Below are 22,702 nucleotides of genomic sequence, written 5' to 3'. Positions count from 1 at the left end.
GTGCCCCGTGGGGACGAGTGGGAATCGATCCGCGCACACACATGCGGTGACATGCTGGCTCGATCCGGCGCATAAAACTCACCATCTATGCCCAGCACCAGATATCACTATATGAAACACAATCTTACCAGAGTTCCAGCATCACATGTTAGGTTAATACATTACTCTTGATTGATGTATGTCATCTATGCACATAAGCCTGGAACCCACTAGCAGCGCTTTCTAAGCATTTGTGATTTGAAAAGCTCTTAAAGGGGAACTTCAGCCTAAACAAACATACTGCCATTAAGTTACATTAGATATGTTAATTAGAATAGATAGGTAATATAATGTTTTACCCACCCTGCTTTAAAAGAACAGGCAAATGTTTGTGATTCATGGGGACTGCCATCTTTGTCAAGCAGGCAGCCATCTTTTTGGTTGAAAAGATGTGACAAGGAGCAGGAGACACAGTTCCAACTGTCCTGTGTCCTGATTACCCCTCCCAGCTGCACACGCTAGGCTTCAAATGTTAAATTAAAAAAAAAAATTGCACCAAAATAGCAGAACGAGAACATCAACATCGGAAATCCCATCATGCTTTCCACAGCATCAGGGCAAAAAAAGCCCGGACAGTTTTCTTCTGTGCAGCTAAAAATGATTCTTGTATAAGAGAAACAAAGTTCTGATGCTGTGAAACTGTTAAAGAAACACCAAGCCTTTTCAGTGCTACTGAGTCGATTTTTAGTCCAGAGGTTCACTTTAAGGTAATAAAATATAGAGAAACCGAGAGCCCAATATAGTGTAGTATGTTAAAACATAAACGAAGTAAGGCAAATCAGTGAGAAGAATATACTCACAAATGTGGGTTACCACACAGGCAACCACTGTATAAGCAGGTGAGGAGATTAGACCTGTCCTCACTCAGGATTAAGAAGTCGCTCTCTGTAGATGAGAAAAAGGGGTAGATCACCCTTCCACCAGGGGTGGACACGATTTTGCAGTAGGAGAACAGAGGCGCCAGCAGAATAAAAGTGGATAAAACCTTTAAAATTTGCCCGGAGGAAGCGGTGGACTTACCTCCATAAAGCAGATACGAAAGACTGTCTGAAAAGTAGCAATCACATTTATTATATGGTACCCCAAAAGTGCAACACGTTTCGCAGGCCGAGCCCGATTCATCAGGCAATAAAGTGGGGACAAAACAGAATTTCAGCAGTAGCAGGTGTAGCGCCTTACTTTACTTTAAGGTAATGTGTGGGATCCCATTTAAATTGTGATTTTGTCAAAATCCCATAGGGCTGGTTCACACTGAGCGCTTTTACTGATCGCTAGCGATCTGCAAAGCGCTGCTGATTTATCCACATGGAATCATTCTCACTGTTGCAGTTGAAATCAGGGATGGGCTTCCGAATCAGAAGCCACTCAATCGTGATTGAAATGAGGCTTAATGGCCTCAGGTGTGTGCATGGGAGACAAAGGGTTAATTACCCTAAAGTCCACTGGCTATGTATCACGTCTCGCCCGCATGCCACAACTCACTACCTCGCACTTCCTCTTTCCGGCTTGGAGGAAGTGCGCGGTAGTGAGTCGTGGAACGCCTCCCATTGGATGTGTGTAATACATAGAAGCCAGCAGACATTTTGGTAATTAACCTTTTGTCTCCCATGCACACACCTGAGACAATTAAGCCTCATTTGAATCATGATTGAGTGGCTTCTGATTCAGAAGCCTATCCCTGGCTATGAAGCCGTAGCTACTCTGATTCTAAATGTTAAAAAGCTGATAAATCAGCTGTGACCACAGGTGACAGACGTTTAACTTGCCCATAAGTATGCAGGATCCTCTGTGTGTCAATCGCAGAGGATCCCATGGGATGTGTGCCCACATGGTCTTGCTCTGATCCTCCTGGCCCCTCTGGCAGCTACTTCAGTTTTCAGCGACAGGCCTGGGAACGTCAGTGATTCTTCACGTTCCTGGCTACAATAGCAGTATAGAGTGATGATTGCTGTCAGGACCGTGAAAAATCACTGACGTTTCCTGGCCTGTCGCTAAAAACCGAAGTAGCTGCCGGCGGGGCCAGGAGGATCCAAGTGATCCTGGAGGAAGCTGGTGGAAGCCCCAGGTGAAAATTTTTTTTTTTTAAATTTAAATGACCCTTTAAGTAGTTTACGAGATGCTAATAATTTTGAGTTAATGCAACTTTTATGCAGCTTGAAATTACACTAATCAAAATGCAGTAGCGCCCCTTTTGTGTCTTGGAACTCATTATACATTTTATTCATCATGTTACTTTTATCAATGTCATTACCACTTCTGTATTTTGTATCTTTTTTTTATTTTGTCACTAGTTATGTATCTTGTATATTAGTGTACACCATTGTCTGTATTATTATGTACCCCATGTTTGTTTCTTAGTTTGTACAGCGCCACAGAATATGTTGGCGCTTTATAAATCAACAATAATAATTTTGGTAAGATTCAAAGATGCACACTTTTTTTTTTATAAAGTCAGGATCAGAGTTGCTTGAGAACTGGCTCACAGCTGTTCATTAGTCTAGTGCTATTGTAGTGGAAAACAGCCTGCTTCACTTATAAGGTACCAGGTTACAGACCCTAGAAGTATTTCACTGCCACTATGTCGCTGGGCTGTAAAGCAAAGCTGAAGTATGTATTAACCACTGAATAACAAAAAAAACAACAGGTAGCACTAGCTATACTAAAACTAGATTTATTGCTATAAATGTTACTATACTTTAGCAATCTAGACTGTATAATGACTTGGGGGCAGCTATAGTTCAAAAGTGTATATAATGTGGGTATTAATTCAAAGATTTTCAATACTGGCAAACGCATGCAGGACAGTTGAGCATAGAAAAACTTCCTGACAATCACTTAAAGAGAACTCAAGGTGGATCTTCAGGAGACAGATAGGACACAGAGACATGATCTCTGCCTAATGACATGATTGTGTCCCCACACCGCCTCTCTTTGCCCCCTCCCTAAGTCAGAGGTCGACAGAGGGGAGAGGAATTCCCTGTTCAAAACACCTGCCAGGGGCATTCTTGCAGGGGATAAGCAAGTCCATTTTGACTTGGTAACATCTGGTATTCATATGCTTGTTCAGGGTCTATGGCTAAAAGCATCACACTAGGCGCAATCGCATATGCGTTTTCAACTATCTACTATGGGTGCATATGCAATTCTGCCTAGTATATTCCTACCCTTAGAGGCAGATGATCAGCAGAATAGCCAGGTAACTGTTATAGCCTTAAAGGGGAACTGAAGTAAGAGTTATACGGAGGCTGCCATATTTATTTCCTTTTAATTAATACCAGTTGCCTGGCAGCCCTGCTGGTCTATTTGTCTTCAGTAGTATCTGAATAACACCAGAAACAAGCATGCAGCTAGTCTTTGTCAGATCTGACTTTAAAGTATGATCTGCTGCATGCTTGTTCAGGGGCTATGGCTAATAGTATTAGAGGCAGAGGATCAACAGGGCTGCCAGGCAACTGGTATTGCTTCAAAGGAAATAAACATGGCAGCCTCCATATACCCCTCTCTTCAGTTCCTCTTTAAAGAAGGTCTGTAATGAAAAAAACTCCCCTGGGGGTACTCACCTCAGGTGGGGGAAGCCCCCGGACCCTCGGTCCCACAGCAGCTGAGAAAATCCTCCCGGAGTGGCGGCGATGTAAATATTTACCTTTTGGCTCCACCGCAGGCGCAGTGTCCGCTCTTCCCGCGGAGATAGGCGAAAATAGCTAATCTCCTTCGGGCTGCTGTACTGCGCAGGCGCAAGTCGCCTGCGCAGTAGAGCAAACCTGACGGAGATCAGCTTTTTTCGCCTATCTCCGTCAGAAGAGCCGCAACAGCGCCCCTGCTGGAGCCTAGAAAGGTAATTATTGCACAGGGTGTCCGATTTGTCGCCTGTGCATTCCGGGGGCTGTAGCGAGACAGCTATGGGACACAGGAAGCAGAAAACAAAGCAAGCGCTCACCAATATGGGACACAGGAAGATAGGGGAAGCCTCGATAGGGTCCAGAGGCTTCCCCCGACTGAGGCGAGTACCCCCCAGGGGAACTTTATCAGTACAGGTTTTCTTTAAAGTAAATAAATATGGACACCTCCATATCCCTCTCGCTACAGTTGTACTTTAAATTTATGCAACTAGGTCAATGAAAAACAGATGCTAAACTTCACTTGTCCGGCTGCATAAAATTTGCATAAACTTACTTACTTAAAACATCTGCATGAAGTCACATTAAATGATGATAAACATCAAAAATTTTATTACAAAACTAACTTCATACCGTAGTGTAACAAGTAAAAAAAAAACAAATACAAAACAAATAATGCTTAGGATCTGGGCTATGCCTCCAGCTGATTTACAATCTCCTTTTTCCGATTGGCCAGGTGAGATTCAATGATTTCTGCAAAGAGATCTCTCTTCAGGAGCTTGTATGCCAGGAGTAAGAGCTGTCCGGCTACTTTATGAAAGTACTACAATAGAAAATAAGCATACATGAATTATCACCTCCAATCACACCTGGGTACTATGTTCAGTATGGTGCCCCTAATCTATAATACTGTATAGCTATAGTGGATTACTTTGGTGACCACTTACCAGCCTTGCAGTCCTTTCAGATTTACTCTCCTCTATCCAGCTGGATCCTTTATATAGATGGGGCTTTCACAGGGCTGTGGAGTAAATTTTGGGTACCTGGAGTTGGATGATTTTTTTTAAATTTTCTTTTGTACTAACTCCATAGCCCTAGTATTAGACTAAGGAGTCAAAAGTAATTTTGGGGTACCTGGAGTTTGAGTCAGTTTCATAAACTGAGGAGTCGGATGATTTTTATACCGACTCCATAGCCCTGCTTTCTAGTCAATATATCATACAACACGCCTTAAATTCAGTGTTAGACCAAGCACTCCAATGGAGGAGTGTGCTAAAGCTTAGACGCAGCTACAGCCCGCTGTTTTGAATGCTTCTTTGTCAAGCTGCAAGCTCATATGAGCTTGCCAAAGAAGCATTCAAAGCAGCGGGCTGTAGCTGCATCTAAGCCCATTTTTTTTAGCATGTGATTTTAATTACGTGTCTGAATAATGAGCTATTTCTTCAAAAGTGGTGCTGCTGATCTTGGTTTCTTGAATCACAGAAGCCTTCAGATTCATTCCTCAGCCTGTTTCAGGAACTCCGCAGCATCTCAAGTTTTCTGCTATTCATGCTGACAGTATGTAAACTGGCCACAAGTAGTGGTGATTATGTAGCATTGCCTTTTTATACAATATTCCAGACTTGTCAGTCAGTTTGATCCCAGCAGTTACATTGCTTATACTAACTGCTAGAATAAATATTGTATGCACATTCAGAATTGAAATATAACACTACAACTGCACTTTTTTTTACTGATCGGTATACTCCTAAAAAATGGATGCTGGTACCAAACAATTTAAAGTACCCCTGACCTCGTGTTTTGAATAAAATGTTTAATGCTTTTTTTTTTTTTTTTTTTTTTTTTTAAATCTGTGCTGTGACATAAGAGTTACAGCACAATCCTTCCCCTTTAGCACCCCCCCACCCAGCCACTTGAGGATAGACTGGGAGGATGTCAGTACTTTCTCCTCTCTGCCCATCATCAGTAACACCCCCTGCACTCGCTGCTCCTAGACTGATTAATTTAAAGTTAATGAGAGCTGTAAAATAATGCTGCTAGCGGTAATCTGGAGTCTGGGTCCAGGTTACTGCAGAGAGTGCAGCATTCAATACTCACCTCCCTGGGATCCAGACAGTCTGCTCCAAGGCTCTCGATCCATCGGGTGAGATTGTTGTCTGTCACATGATGACTGACGGAGATCTCACCAAATTAGAGCACCCCCAGAGGAGAAATTGCACAGATCTAGATGCTAGAGAGGTAAGTTCTGGGGTCCGCCTAAACTGAGGGATATCTCCGGCGTGTGATTAGTCCTGAATTTTAGACACTAAAAGCAGGAAAGATTGCACTGCTTTTAGACCCAAATATCCTGAACTAATTGGGGGGGTTAAAGCAAGTTCATTCCATTAACTAAAAGTAACAGAGCTGCACACACTGGACCTTCCTGGCGCTAAAAACTTAAGGTACGTTAGGTAGAATAATTAATAAACGCATAACCGTGCATAAATTACTTTCCCATTACTAGTGAACTTGTCTGAAATAAAAAAAAAAAAAAACTTACATGTGATCCATAACAAAAGAGGTCAATTCCCAGTTCATAGCCCATGCCATAATCACACTCATCATTTGCAAACTGAACAAAAGTCATCATTTCCTGAATAGGAGCAAAAGCTTTCATCCTCACGTCATCGCTGGGAGCTTCCACAATGGCTTTGCAAATCTTCTTAAGACTCCCTTTGAAGTGAAGTAAATAGATATACATGTCATTGCATGAAGAATCTGCATAAATTATGATATCTCTGCACTGGATATTGCCAGTTTTACTTTAAAAAGAATTTTACGGAAATGCAACTGGCGATTTATTCAAGAACAGTGAAAGAAAATCAAAACAAAAACTAATACATTAAAAATGTTAAACAAAAAGTATACCAGGAGGTGATCTAACATACCATCTGTTTCTGGGAGTTCTCTGTATCCAACATCATTCTTGTCTACAGGTACCACCAGGCCTGCACCATGGAAGGACTTTGTCACAACCTGATAAAATACGGCATACTAAAATGATATTCTAAACCCAGGGATAAATTAGGGAAACGTGTAGTAATAAAAAACATTAGCCGCACATAGTACTATTATCCACTTTATTGGAAAAATATGTAACAAAATGGACAAACAAATATAAATCTCATAGTTGGGGCATTGCCAGTGCAAAATGAAAAAAAACAACAAATGATTGTAATATTACTCTAATAATACTTCTATCAACTCCTAACATGATACGCTAACTGTGGGCTAATATACAGCTATACATCAGTAAATAAGGAGGTAGGTCACTAATCAATACTTACATCTCGCGCCTGAATAAATGAATAAATTTATTATTAAATACATCAATGAAGGTATACGAATATTCAATATTTGGTATGGTATAAATTTACAGGGAATCTGAAGTGAAAGTAAACTTATGAGATAATGTATTGCTTGTGTAGTACAGCTAAGAAATCAAACATTAGTAGCAAAGAAAAGTCTCGTATTGTTTTCCAGTACAGAAAGCGTTAGACACGTCACTGTTTTCTATGCAAAACCGCTTCTGAGCTTTCCGACTACTTTAGTTGGCTACAGTGCTATTTTCTGATGCACTTAGTGACTCCGCTATAATGATTCCTAAGCAAAGCTAGACAATGCTCAGTCGGGGATTTTATCAGGGTCGATTACAAGCAGGCTGAGCAGTAAAGAATGAAACAAAGCATAGTAGGTGTTTTCTTGAATGTTCTCACTGATATATATGGTAAAATACACAAGGGTGTTTGGTCTCTGGTTCACTTTAGGAACAATAACAATTGTCCACTGGCATCTTGACATGCAGCTCCATGAAGTATAACTGAATAGGATCAGACATACTAATACTAAAAGCGGCACTGCAGATCACAGTGGCGGTGCCTATTGGGGTGCATCACTTGGCCTTGCTGCGAATGCCAGCATACCCAAATACCTTCTGAATCTGTAACCCTAGCCGAGGGCATTAAGCTGTGCTGACCCCACTGGAGTTTTTTTCTCCAGTTATGGATCTCAAGTTATTAAAGCCAAGATATAAACATGATAGACAATTGGAATTAGTGATGGAAGCCTCCATATTCCTCAGTTTGTTTCCTTTAACTGTGAAATTGTAGCTGCTCACCTTTTTGTCTCTCCGTTTCATTGAGGCAGATTTCTGTTCCAACGAATAGCTACATTTATCTGCAGCTGCTGTTATCTTCTCAACTAAATCCTTTATTGTGGCAACTGCTTTCTTATCTGTCATTTCCTTTTGCTTCTTTATTGCAAATAGCCTAGAAACAAGGTTTAAAAAAAACCCAACAAAAACAGTACATTTATATGGATGAACTATAATGTACCAGGCTAGAGAACATGCACCCAAATCAAGCAATGCATATAACATTTGAGGTTTACTTACTTGACAGCAGCAAATATATTATCTCCAGTTGGAGTGATGAGGCATCCTTTAACAGCATCATTAGTACCAACAAAAACTGGCAGATCATCTGGAGAATCCCTGGAGAGGGTAGACAGATTAGACACAGACTGCTGATGCACAGAACAATACAATATACTGTTTATACCAGGGCTGTGGAGTCGGTCCAAAAATCCACCGACTCCGACTCCTCAGTTTAGGATTCCACCGACTCCGACTCCTCTAATTTGCATATTACAATTTTGTTGATTAACCACTTGAGGACCTAGGGCTTTCTACCCCTTAAGGACCGGCCACTTTTTTTCCATTCAGACCACTGCAGCTTTCACGGTTTATTGCTCGCTCATACAACCTACCACCTAAATGAATTTTGGCTCCTTTTCTTGTCACTAATACAGCTTTCTTTTGGGGCTATTTGATTGCTCCTGCGATTTTTACTTTTTATTATATTCATCAAAAAAGACATGAATTTTGGCAAAAAAATGATTTTTTTAACTTTCTGTGCTGACATTTTTCAAATAAAGTAAAATTTCTGTATACATGCAGCGCGAAAAATGTGGACAAACATGTTTTTGATTAAAAAAACCCCATTCAGTGTATATTTATTGGTTTGGGTAAAAGTTATAGCGTTTACAAACTATGGTGCAAAAAGTGAATTTTCCCATTTTCAAGCATCTCTGACTTTTCTGACCCCCTGTCATGTTTCATGAGGGGCTAGAATTCCAGGATAGTATAAATACCCCCCAAATGACCCCATTTTGGAAAGAAGACATCCCAAAGTATTCACTGAGAGGCATAGTGAGTTCATAGAAGATATTATTTTTTGTCACAAGTAAGTGGAAAATGACACTTTGTAAGAAAAAAAAAAAAAAAAAAAAGTTTCCATTTCTTCTAACTTGCGACAAAAAAAAATGAAATCTGACACGGACTCACCATGCCCCTCTCTGAATACCTTGAAGGGTCTATTTTCCAAAATGGGATCATTTGTGGGGTGTGTTTACTGTCCTGACATTTTGGGGGGTGCTAAATTGTAAGCACCCCTGTAAAGCCTAAAGGTGCTCATTGGACTTTGGACCCCTTAGCGCAGTTAGGCTGCAAAAAAGTGCCACACATGTGGTATTGCCATACTCAGGAGAAGTAGTATAATGTGTTTTGGGGTGTATTTTTACACATACCCATGCTGGGTGGGAGAAATATCTCTGTAAATGACAATTTGTTAATTTTTTTTACACACAATTGTCCATTTACAGAGATATTTCTCCCACTCAGCATGGGTATGTGTAAAAATACACCACAAAACACATTATACTACTTCTCCTGAGTACGGCGATACCACATGTGTGGCACTTTTTTGCACCCTAACTGCGCTAAAGGGCCCAAAGTCCAATGAGTACCTTTAAGATTTCACAGGTCATTTTGAGAAATTTCGTTTCAAGACTACTCCTCACGGTTTAGGGCCCCTAAAATGCCAGGGCAGTATAGGAACCCCACAAATGACCCCATTTTAGAAAGAAGACACCCCAAGGTATTCCGTTAGTAGTATGGCGAGTTCATAGAAGATTTTATTTTTTGTCACAAGTTAGCGGAAAATGACACTTTGTGAAAAAACACAATTAAAATCAATTTCCGCTAACTTTTGACAAAAAATAAAAACTTCTATGAACTCACCATACTCCTAACGGAATACCTTGGGGTGTCTTCTTTCTAAAATGGGGTCATTTGTGGGGTTCCTATACTGCCCTGGCATTTTAGGGGCCCTAAACCGTGAGGAGTAGTCTTGAAACGAAATTTCTCAAAATGACCTGTGAAATCCTAAAGGTACTCATTGGACTTTGGGCCCTTTAGCGCAGTTAGGGTGCAAAAAAGTGCCACACATGTGGTATCGCCATACTCGGGAGAAGCAGTACAATGTGTTTTGAGGTGTATTTTTACACATACCCATGCTGGGTGGGAGAAATACCTCTGTAAATGGACAATTGTGTGTAAAAAAATCAAAAGATTGTCATTTACAGAGGTATTTCTCCCACCCAGCATGGGTATGTGTAAAAATACACCTCAAAACACATTGTACTACTTCTCCCGAGTACGGCGATACCACATGTGTGGCACTTTTTTGCACCCTAACTGCACTAAGGGGCATAAAGTCCAATGAGTACCTTTAGGATTTCACAGGTCATTTTTGTTTCAAGACTACTCCTCACGGTTTAGGGCCCCTAAAATGCCAGGGCAGTATAGGAACCCCACTAATGACCCCATTTTAGAAAGAAGACACCCCAAGGTATTCCGTTAGGAGTATGGTGAGTTCATAGAAGTTTTTATTTTTTTGTCACAAGTTAGCGGAAATTGATTTTAATAGTTTTTGTGTCATTTTCCGCTAACTTGTGACAAAAAATAAAATCTATGAACTCACCATACTCCGTACGGAATACCTTTGGGTGTCTTCTTTCTAGAATGGGGTCATTTGTCGGGTTCCTATACTGCCCTGGCATTTTAGGGGCCCTAAACCGTGAGGAGTAGTCTTGAAACCAAATGTCGCAAAATGACCTGTGAAATCCTAAAGGTACTCATTGGACTTTGGGCCCCTTAGCGTACTTAGGGTGTAAAAAAGTGCCACACATGTGGTACCGCTGTACTCAGGAGAAGTAGTATAATGCGTTTTGGGGTGTATTTTTACACATACCCATGCTAAGTGGGAGAAATATCTCTGTAAATGACAATTGTTTGATTTTTTTACACACAATTGTCCATTTACATAGAAATTTCTCCCACCCAGCATGGGTATGTGTAAAAATACACCCCAAAACACATTATACTACTTTTCCTGAGTACGGCGGTACCACATGTGTGACACTTTTTTGCAGCCTAGGTGCGCTAAGGGGCCCAACGTCCTATTCACAGGTCATTTTGAAGCATTTGTTTTCTAGACTACTCCTCGCGGTTTAGGGCCCCTAAAATGCCAGGGCAGTATAGGAACCCCACAAGTGACCCCATTTTAGAAAGAAGACACCCCAAGGTATTCCGTTAGGTGTATGGCAAGTTCATAGAAGATTTTATTTTTTGTCACAAGTTAGTGAAAAATGACACTTTGTGAAAAAAAACCAATAAAAATTATTTTCCGCTAACTTTTGACAAAAAATAAAATCTTCTATGAACTCGTCATACATCTAACATAATACCTTGGGGTGTCTTTTTTTTCTAAAATGGGGTCACTTGTGGGGTTCCTATACCGCCCTGGCATTTTACAGGCCCAAAACCGTGAGTAGTCTGGAAACCAAATGTCTCAAAATGACTGTTCAGGGGTATAAGCATCTGCAAATTTTGATGACAGGTGGTCTATGAGGGGGTGAATTTTGTGGAACCGGTCATAAGCAGGGTGGCCTTTTAGATGACAGGTTGTATTGGGCCTGATCTGATGGATAGGAGTGCTAGGGGGGTGACAGGAGGTGATTGATGGGTGTCTCAGGGGGTGGTTAGAGGGGAAAATAGATGCAATCAATGCACTGGGGAGGTGATCGGAAGGGGGTCTGAGGGTTTGGCCGAGTGATCAGGAGCCCACACGGGGCAAATTGGGGCCTGATCTGATGGGTAGGTGTGCTAGGGGGTGACAGGAGGTGATTGATGGGTGTCTCAAGGTGTGATTAGAGGGGAGAATAGATGCAAGCAATGCACTGGCGAGGTGATCAGGGCTGGGGTCTGAGGGCATTCTGAGGGTGTGGGTGGGTGATTGAGTGCCCTAGGGGCAGATAGGGGTCTAATCTGATAGGTAGCAGTGACAGGGGGTGATTGATGGGTAATTAGTGGGTGTTTAGGGTAGAGAATAGATGGAAACACTGCGCTTGGGTGGTGATCTGTTGTCGGATCTGCGGGCGATCTATTGGTGTGGGTGGGTGATCAGTTTGCCCACAAGGGGCAGGTTAGGGGCTGATTGATGGGTGTCAGTGACAGCGGGTGATTGATGGGTGTCAGTGACAGGGGGTGATTGATGGGTGATTGATAGGTGATTGACAGGTAATCAGTGGGTTATTACAGGGGAGAACAGATGTAAATATTGCACTGGCGAATTGATAAGGGGGGGTCTGAGGGCAGTCTGAGATTGTAGGCGGGCGATTGGGTGCCCGCAAGGGGCAGATTAGGGTCTGATCTGATGGGTAACAGTGACAGGTGGTGATAGGGGGTGATTGATGGGTAATTAGTGGGTGTTTAGGGTAGAGAATAGATGGAAACACTGCGCTTGGGTGGTGATCTGATGTCGGATCTGCGGGCGATCTATTGGTGTGGGTGGGTGATCAGTTTGCCCGCAAGGGGCAGGTTAGGGGCTGATTGTTGGGTGGCAGTGACAGGGGGTGATTGATGGGTGATAGGTGATTGGCAGGTGATTGACAGGTGATCAGTGGGTTATTACAGGGAAGGACAGATGTAATTAATGCACTGGCGAATTGATAAGGGGGGGGGGGTCAGAGGGCAATCTGAGCGTGTGGGCGGGTGATTGGGTGCCCGCAAGGGGCAGATTAGGGTCTGATCTGATAGGTAAAAGTGACAGGTGGTGATAGGGGGTGATTGATGGGTGATTGATGGGTAATTAGTGGGTGTTTAGAGAAGATAACAGATGTAAACGATACATTTGGGAGGTAATCTGACGGCGGGTTTGCGGGCGATCTAATGGTGTGGGTGATCAGATTGCCCGCAAGGGGCAGGTTAGGGGCTGATTGATGGGTGGCAGTGACAGGGGGTGATTGATGGGTGATAGGTGATTGGCAGGTGATCAGTGGGTTATTACAGGGAAGAACAGATGTAATTAATGCACTGGCGAATTGATAAGGGGGGGTCTGAGGGCAATCTGAGCGTGTAGGCAGGTGATTGGGTGCCCGCAAGGGGCAGATTAGGGTCTGATCTGATAGGTAACAGTGACAGGTGGTGATAGGGGGTGATTGATGGGTAATTAGTGGGTGTTTAGAGGAGAGAATAGATGTAAACAATGGATTTGGGAGGTGATCTGATGTCGGATCTGTGGGCGATCTATTGGTGTGGGGGGTGATCAGATTGCCCGCAAGGGGCAGGTTAGGGGATGATTGATGGGTGGCAGTGACAGGGGGTGATTGACGGGTGATTGACAGGTGATTGACAGGTGATCAGGGGGATAGATGCATACAGTAAACAGGGGGGGGTGGTCTGGGGGGGGGTCTGGGGAGAATCTGAGGGGTGGGGGGTGATCAGGAGGGGGCAGGGAGCAGGGGGGGGGATAAAAAAAAAATAGCGTTGACAGATAGTGACAGGGAGTGATTGATGGGTGATTAGGGGGGTGATTGGGTGCAAACAGGGGTCTGGGGGGTGGGCAGGGGGGGGTCTGATGGGTGCTGTGGGCGATCTGGGGCAGGGGGGGGGAGAAATCAGTGTGCTTGGGTGCAGACTAGGGTGGCTGCAGCCTGCCCTGGTGGTCCCTCGGACACTGGGACCACCAGGGCAGGAGGCAGCCTGTATAATACACTTTGTAAACATTACAAAGTGTATTATACACTTTGTATGCGGCGATCGCGGGGTTAACATCCCGCCGGCGCTTCCGTATAGCCGGCGGGATGTTGCGGCGAGCGAGCGGTGACAGGCGCCGGCGGAGGATCGCGTCACGGATGACGCGATCGCTCCGCCCATGCCCTTAAATGGACCGCCGCCTCTGTGGGTGAGGCCGTCCTGCAGGGCTCCACTTCCCCGCCGCCCCTGTGTAGTGGGCGGTCGGGAAGTGGTTAAAAGTATGTAACATGAAATTCGTCTCTTAACTGCCAAAGCTTAGGAATTTTACAAGACAACTGAAGTGAGAAGGATATGTAGATTACTATATTTATTCCCTTTAGACTAAAACTAGTCCTTGGTAAGAGTACTTGTAAAAGGTACAGACCGGAACAAAGAACATCTATCAGGCCCTAGGCAATGTAATTGTGGGTACATGTAAGAATGATGTGCAGGTACTCTGCAGGGGAATGAGGAGATTGTAAACAGACAACACCTCTGTGTTCAATGTGCACAGCATTCTCAGTGGATTCCCTGCAGCTCTGTGGGGAGTGCATATGTAGAGTATAGTACTACTGTAACAAAGTAAACCTGAGACAGATGAAATTAAAGTTTTATACATACCTGGGGCTTCCTCCAGCTGCCTTCAGGATAATCAGTCCCTCGTTGTCCTCCTCCACCACCTGCATCTTCTGCTAGGAGTCCAGGTACTTGAGCCAGTCAGGCGTAGTGCGCATGCACACACTCCGCCGCCAGGAGCATACTACACCTGTGCAGCACTATTGCGCAGGTACAGAATGTTCCTGGCTGTGGGAGCGGCATGCGGCCGGACAGCGCTGACTGGCTGAATTACCAGGACTCATAGCAGAAGATCCGGGTGGTGGAAGACAGTGAGGGACTGATTAGCCTGAAGGGGGCTGGAGGAAGCCCCAGGTATGTATAAAACTTTACTTTTCATCCGTCTCAGTTTCCCTTTAATTTGTAGTCACCAAACCAAATTTTAATAACATATCAAATTATTTGATTTCATCAGCAAAGGGAGTGCATACATTTGCATAACTCAGCATCAATGCAGAATTATTTCCATCTCGTTGACCATCTCTATTAGTGACACTGCTACACATCAGGCTTTATACTTACAGCATAGATGTTATTTAGTGTATAAAAGAGATTCCTGTGTACACTTCATATATACAGTCACAATCAGATATGTATATCTGACTTTAAAAATACGGGGACTGCTTTATTGAAGCAGCACAAGTAACTAATTTTGATTGGTTTATTTCATTTTTGTAGACTAAGCACAGCTATTACTGTATATATACTGTATATATACATTATTTTTAATGACTTTTATCTGAGAAATAGAACATTTTATCATATTTTCTATTTTAATTACAGTTACAAATTCATTAGGAGTCGGAGTCGGTGCATTTTTCCCCGACTCCGACTCCAGGCACCCAAAATTGCCCGACTCCGACTCCACAGCCCTGGTTTATACTAGACTACAAGTCTAGAAATTTAGGTCCGACTCACTAAATAAAAATATGGGGGTCGACTTATACAGGAGTCACTGGCAATACTGAACACATTGAGTAATGTGTGTACTATTAAGGGGCCCATACACTGGTCGATTTCAGCCATCAATCGATTCCATCAAAACGATCAGAAATCGATTCTTTCACATCAGCAAAATCGATTTGTAGCCAATTTCAATCAATTTGATCTATCAGACAGCATGGAAAATCTATGGCCCATAGAGTTGCATTTGGATCTAATGGTGCAATAATGCATTTAAATCCATTTGCAATAGCTTTCCAATAGATTTCATTCTGAAATCTATTGGAAATCTGTTCCCAGTGTGTGGCACACATCAGATTCCTGTCAGATTCAACTTGACAGGCATCTGACAGAAATCTAATGGTCGAATCTGCTGCAAATCTATACGTGTTTGGCCACCTTTAGCAACATTCCCATTTACAGCAATTTACCCAGTGGTAAGTGACACTTTCTTGATAAAGGAAATTCTAAGAAAACACAGGTCTGAAAGTCCTGGCCACAACAATTAACAAGGAAAAGGGAGGGGGAGATACTGAGCTGCAGGAAGGCGGGTAGATAATTGCTGCACTTGGGGGCCTGGGGGAGTTATTGGCTGCACTTAAGGCACAGGAGGGGTTAAGAGCTACAATAATGTATGCAGTGCAGTCATTAACTCCTCTTGGTCCCCAAGTGCAGTTTTTAATTCTTCCTGGTCCCCAAGTGCAGCCATTAACTTTGCTGGGTAGATTTATACTTGAGTCAATAAAAAATTCCAGCTTAAGAGGGTCAAATATTAGAGTCGACTTGTATATGGGGTTGACTAATCACACTGCAATGCAGCAAGCTTACAAAATACATAATCGGGCAATTTGGGGCATGGGGTTAGGAGTAAAGGTAACTAAATGGCTGAATTAGGTTTTCCAGCTTGCTCACTGTTAAAAGGCAGGCTTCTGCAAGGTCTGTGGGGCTCCCTATCCACTAGGCAATGGGTGTTTATAAACTTCCTATTTGTGCACCTTTATTGCAAACAGGGCACTAAAGTGCACGTGTGACACAGAAGCGTGCATGCTTGTGCACACGTATTTGGATACTTCAGCCCATCATGGCATGAAATGGTTAAAGGGTACCCGAGAGGAGTTAAAAGAAGACACTTATACATACCTGTGGCTTCCTCCAGCCCCCTTCAGGCTGATCAGTCCCTCGCTGTCCTCCGCCCCCTGGATCCTCTGCTATGGGTCCCGATAATTCCATCAGTTGGCACAGTCCACATGCGCCACAACTGGCTGAATTACCGGGCCACCTAGCAGAGGATTCAGGCAGCAGAAAAGGACACAGAGGGACTGATCAGCCTGAAGGGGGCTGGAGGAAGCCCCGAGAATGTATAAGTGTCTTAACTCATTTCAGATTTACTTTGAGGAACTTTACCATGCAAAATACAGCCAAAAGCATGCAGGGGATCATACAATATACAGTAGAATCTCGTTATAGTAAACTCTGTCCCCAGGTCCCCGCCATATGCCTGTATAAATATAAGTATGACAAATTCTGATATAGTAAAGTACTTGGCCAGGTCCCTTGATGTTTACTATAAAGGGAATCTAATGTATTACAAAAAGAATTGGGATGCCCACCTATAAACACATAGATTTGGGCTCATTCACGCTACACAATGCGTGCAGGCTTTTCCTGATGCATGGCATGCTTAGTACTTTATAGTGCAGACATGGGCAGGCACAACACTATACAACCAGACGAGAAATTGTGTGGGGGAAAAAAACTGCTCCAAGACGTGTCTAGGAGTGTGTTCAAAGGAATTACTGACCATTGTTCCAGAATAGAGAGACAATATTTATATTGCACTTTTCTCCATGTGGACTCAAAGCGCCAGAGCTGCAGCCGCTAGGACGCGCTCTATAGGCAGTAGCAGTGTTGGGGGGTTTTGCTTTACATCACTACATTTGATGATTTGCATTACACTTGGTGCGGCTTGGATGCAGCTGTTTGGCCATAGAAACTCATTCCATGAAGCTCTCCACATAATATTCTACAGCTAATCAGATGGCCATACAAAGTTTGGAGGCCTTTGGTAGCTATTGACTCTGCAGAAAGCTGACAACTTTGCACAGGACGTGCTTCGGTATGCACTAAGCCAGCTGTCTGATTTTACATGGTCTACTACTTAGTGGCTAGTTTTCTGTTGCTCCTATTTACAAATTCTGAAAGTGAAAAGTGCATTAAATGTAGCTTGCTATTTTGCTATGCGCTTGAGTACTGTGGAGCGTTGCGAGGGGGATGGTGGAAAATAAAGGTGCCCTTTAACCCCCTTGGCGGTATGAAAAATACCACCAGGGGGCAGCGCAGCAGTTTTTAAAACATTTTTTTTTTTAAAATCATGTAGCGAGCCCAGGGCTCAGTGGCATCCCCCCGCCTGCTTCGATCGCCTTCGGTGATCTCCGATCAGGAAATCCCGTTCAAAGAACTGGATTTCCTGGAGGGCTTCCCCCACGGGGCGGGATGACGTTAGCGACGTCGGGACGTCATTGGGACTCCGGATCCAACCCTCGGCGCTGCCTGGCACTGATTGGCCAGGCAGCGCACGGGGTCTGGGGGGGGGGGGGGGCGCGCGCGACGCACCGGATAGCGGCGATCGGGCGCGCGGCGGTGATCGGGGTGCTGGCGCAGCTAGCAAAGTGCTAGCTGCGTCCAGCAAAAAAAATAAATTATTTAAATCGGCCCAGCAGGGCCTGAGCGGCACCCTCCGGTGGCTTACCCCGTGTCACACACGGGGTTACCGCTATGGAGGTTAATGATACAATTCAAGCAGACAATCAACCTTCAATGTCCAATAATGCTGATTGAAAAAATTAGATGGGCAGAAATATAAAACAATCCGATAATTTCAGATAGCATTGATCCTACAAAGTGATCGATAATCCGCACGATAAAACGATTGTTTTTGTCGATTGGCACCACCAACAACATCCAATGGGCTGTCTAAGAGTGCTCTTGCGATCCAGGTCTGGTTTCTGCCGCCAATCCGCAGCGTGAAGCCGGCCTGATTCTTGTATAAAGTCTAAGGAAGTCTTCATAAGCGAAAGCTTACACCTTTTCTTCAAAGCTGGCCAATAAATGGTATTCATCCTGATTCAAAACTTATTTCTGATGGCTAAGAGGGTACAATACTGCATTGCTGCTATAAGGAAACCTAATGCGAGAGACTTATGGAGCCGGTCATGTTCATTTTCTTTTAAAAAATACCAGTTGCCTTACTGTCCTGCTGATCAAAGGCCTTTAATCATTTTAGCCATGGACCCTGAACAAACATGCAGATCAGGAGTTTGACTGCATTTGCCACTTGCTTGTTTCAGGTGTGCGATTCAGACACTACTGATACATAAAAGATCAGCAGGATACTAGGCAGTAAAACTCATTTTTTTTCCACAGACTTAAGTGTCCCTTTAACCACCTGCCGCCCACGTCACGCCAGTAGGCGTGGCCGCGGCGGCAGCCCCAGGACCGCCTAACGCCGATTGGCGGAAGGTCCTGTCAATTAGAAATGCGGGCGATCGTGCGCGCGCACATCGCCCGGCATCACTTGCGGCCCCCCTGTGTCATCAGCCCGCCGGCCAATTAGCAGCGCCGGCGGGCTGCGATCTTTCAAATGGCCCAATGCAAAGTGTATAATACACGTTGTTATGTAAACAACGTGTATTATACTGGCTGCCTCCTCCTCTCCTGGTCACAGCGTTCCGGGACCACCAGGAGAGAGGACGGCAGCCCTGCTCACTTAGACCCGCACGTTTCCCTGCTCGATCCCCCACCCGATCGCCGCTGATCACCCCCACTACCCCCCTCACTGGCCCTGCCAAGGCGTCTGACTGAGGTCTGAGTGTCATCTGGTCGAGGTCTGAGTGCCATGTGAGTGACATCATTGCCTGTGCACAGTTTGACTTCTGATTGATTGATTGATTGCGTTGTGATTATTGATCATGTGATTGCCGTTTTCAATTGCTGTATACATTGGTTGGCATCTGACAGCTGCACTGTGATTGATATCTGGTTGCCTGTCACAGCTCTGATCGAGGTCTGAGTGACATCTATTGTCTGTGCACTGATTTTTTTTTACATCTGATAGATTAGTGATTGGTATTTGATCATCTGTGATTGCCTGAGATTTCAATTGCCGTTTACATTGGTTTGCATCTGACAGTGGCACTGTGATTGATATCTGGTCGCCTGTCACAGCTCTGATCGAGGTCTGAGTGAGATCTGAGTGACATCTATTGTCTGTGTACTGATTTTTGACATCTGATTGATTGATTGATTGGTGATTGGTTTTTGATCTGTGATTGCCCTGTGATTCCAATTGCTGTTTACATTTGTTGGCATCTGACAGCGGCACTGTGATTGATATCTGGTCACCTGTAACAGCTCTGATCGAGGTCTGAGTGACATCTTTTGCCTGTGCACTGTTTTTTTGGCCAGTGAGTTAGCTAGGCCCCTTTGTTAGGTAGTTAGCGCCCAGCCCACTACACCGCAATCACTATAAGTCGCTGATTAGCGTCATCACTGTCGCTAATCAGCATTGGTACTATATAGTATCTGTAAGTGATCAGTACTGATGGCAGTCAGATCTATATAAGTACGTTAGGGTCACCTTAGAGTAGGCTCCACTAAAAACGCAGTGTTTGCCCGATCAGGCCTGATCGTTCTGCCGCACTTGCGTTCAGCCCTCCCCACCAAGTGAAAGAAATTTTAGTTTTCTGATCACTGCAAAAAAACACAATAGTTGCGACGCTATAAAGATCAGTTTTGATTTTTTTTTTTTAATCAAAACTGAGCGATCGCAGCCCTTTACTTAACAAATACTCCCATTTGCTAGACAGGTGCATTTTTTCCTGGGTGGTCTCAGAGGAATACCCCCTAAATTTAGCAGCCCAAAATGGCAAAAAAGATGTATTCCCTGCAAGAGGCCTACAGTATTATGGCCGAGTCGGGTGAGAGTGATTGGGACTTCTCATCCGACGAATCATCCGGCTCAGAATATGAACCTGTAGAGGACAGTGACTCTCTGACCGATAGTTCTGATGACGAGGTTGAGGTCCCTGCTAGCGCCAGGCGTTCCCGACCCCATGTCAGTGGACCACAGGTTGCGCAGGATCAACCTGAAGGCCAGCAGAGTGGTGCTAGCGCTGATCCAGATTTTGATGGTGAGGCATGCACCAACAGCGCAGCACATCCTGGACTTGAAACCAGTACTGCCGTAGACCCTGGTGAAGTGGCGAGCACCAGCATGGCAGTTGAAACTGGTTCGGTGGTACGTGCAGTAAGACTCCAGTCGCAGCCACCAGAAACACGGGCCCGTAGTACCCCTAGGCTCCCAGAGGTGCTGGCAAACCCTCATTGGAAATTCCCTAATTCCGCCGCACCCGTAGTGCCCCCTTTCACCGCCCAGTCTGGAGTCCAGGTGGAGACAGATCATCTAGGATCGGCCCTAGACGATTTTCATCTGATCTTCACCGAGGATCTCTACGACTTAGTCGTGGCAGAGACCAACCGTAAGGCCACACAATTTATCACCGCCAATCCGAACAGCTCCCATGCCCAGCCTTTTCGGTGGAAACAGGTCACAGTTTTCGAATTTAAAATCTTTTTGGGCCTTCTCCTTAACATGGGTCTAACTAAAAAAAATGTATTGCGGTCCTATTGGTCTACGCACCCAATACATCACATGCCCATGTACTCTGCTGCCATGTCCAGGTCACGTTTTGAGGACATCCTGCGCTTCCTGCACTTTAATGATGATACAACCTGTTATGAAAGAGGCCACGCTGACTATGACCGGCTCCACAAATTTCGGCCCCTCATAGACCACCTGTCATCCAAATTTGCAGATGCTTACACCCCTGAACAGAACATCTGTATAGACGAGTCCCTCGTACATTTTACCGGGCGCCTTGGCATTAAGCAGTACATCCCAACCAAGCGCGCCCGGTATGGGGTCAAGCTGTATAAGCTCTGTGAAAGGGCCACAGGCTATACATATCGCTTTAGGGTCTATGAGGGAAAAGACACAAAATTGGAGCCGGTCGGATGCCCTGACTACCTGGGGTGCAGTGGCAAGATTGTGTGGGACTTGGTGTCACCCTTATTCCACAAGGGGTACCATCTCTATGTGGACAACTACTACACAAGTGTGGCCCTCTATCAGCATTTGAAGATACTTGGAATTCCCTGCTGTGGCACCGTGCGGCCTAGTCGCCGGGGCTTCCCCCAATATCTTACTGCTACCCGACTTGCACGGGGGGAGAGGGCTGCCTTGTGTAATGACGACCTTCTTGCAGTGAAATGGAAGGACAAGAGGGACGTTTACCTTCTGTCGACCATTCACGGAGACACGACAGTCCAAATTCAGCGAGCAACTGAGGTTGTTGAGAAACCCCTCGCTGTCCACGACTATAATTTAAACATGGGAGGGGTGAACTTCAATGACCAGATGTTGGCTCCCTATTTAGTTTCCCGAAGGACCAGCCGCTGGTATAAGAAAGTGGCTATTTACTTGATTCAATTGGAAATGTACAACAGCTTTGTTCTCTACAGTAAGGATGGGAGAACAGGATACTTCCTTAAATTTCAGGAAGAGGTCATTTCGGAACTCCTGTATCCAGGAGGGGCCGTGGCCAATCCCCCTAATGTAGTTAGCCGGCTACATGAAAGACACTATGCTTATGTCTTTCCGAGTACCCCAGGTCAACGCACCCCAAGAAAACATTGTCGTGTCTGTAAGAGGGATGGAATGAGGCGTGACACCACTTTTTATTGTCCCTACTGTCCTGACCAGCCTGCCCTATGCATAGGGGAGTGTTTTGAACAGTTCCACGAACACATTCGCTATTGGAGTAGGGAACGTGAGACACGGTAGTAGTCTCTCAAGGCTCTTTCACACTGGAGCGATGTGTTGCAGCATATTGCCTAGCGAAAGTCCCACTTTGCAGGTTCCTTCCTTACGCCGGAAGTGGTTGACTTAAAGCTAGTGCATACCTACGCTACTGCGCGGCTCCTGTGTGTGAAACCAGACATCTGCTTTTGAGAGACCCAAAAACACTGGAGTGATGGTTGCAGCAAATTGCCTAGCGAAAGTCCCACTTTGCGGTCCCCCCTTACGCCGGAAGTGGTTGACTTAAAGCTAGTGCATACCTACGCTACTGCGCGACTCCTGTGTGTGAAACCAGACATCTGCTTTTGAGAGACCCAAATACACAGGGCTGCCAGAAACCTCTCCTTTCACTTGGGACAAAGTGCATAGTGTACTTTGCTACATCTCTGTGCGATTTGCGCTTTGCACACTGTCCCATGGGGAAGGAGAAGTTTGTCCTCGGAAGGTAAGTTAAAAAAAAACAAAAAACAAAAAAACAGGTAAGCAAAAGTTCCAAATGTTATTGTTTGGTTAAAAAGGTTTAATAAAGTTTACGAAAGTTAATGTTAATGAATTTCTTGCATTGCTGCTTGCTTGTTTTTTTTTGTATGTTTTTTTCTCTCTCTTTTTCCATCCTTT

The 22,702-nt window shown here is 44.5% G+C and overlaps 1 protein-coding gene across 2 annotated transcripts in view; it reads right to left on the bottom strand.

Annotated features, from left to right (window-relative positions):
• Positions 1–4,240: 4,240 nt before the first annotated feature.
• The window catches only part of HPF1 (histone PARylation factor 1), a 90,296-nt gene continuing 71,834 nt past the window's right edge, over positions 4,241–22,702 (bottom strand). For both annotated transcript variants that reach the window (XM_068269322.1, XM_068269312.1), the window contains 5 exons: positions 8,089–8,187; positions 7,813–7,963; positions 6,584–6,671; positions 6,196–6,368; positions 4,241–4,479 (listed from right to left, as the gene is read on the bottom strand). In XM_068269322.1, coding sequence (XP_068125423.1) covers positions 4,348–4,479; positions 6,196–6,368; positions 6,584–6,671; positions 7,813–7,963; positions 8,089–8,187 — 643 coding nt within the window. In that variant the 3' untranslated portion in view covers positions 4,241–4,347. The remainder of the gene's footprint in view (positions 4,480–6,195; positions 6,369–6,583; positions 6,672–7,812; positions 7,964–8,088; positions 8,188–22,702) is intronic.

Source organism: Hyperolius riggenbachi, chromosome 1 (assembly GCF_040937935.1).
Source record: "Hyperolius riggenbachi isolate aHypRig1 chromosome 1, aHypRig1.pri, whole genome shotgun sequence".
Lineage (NCBI taxonomy): Eukaryota > Metazoa > Chordata > Amphibia > Anura > Hyperoliidae > Hyperolius > Hyperolius riggenbachi.
This window is presented reverse-complemented; position numbering and strand designations above follow the sequence as displayed.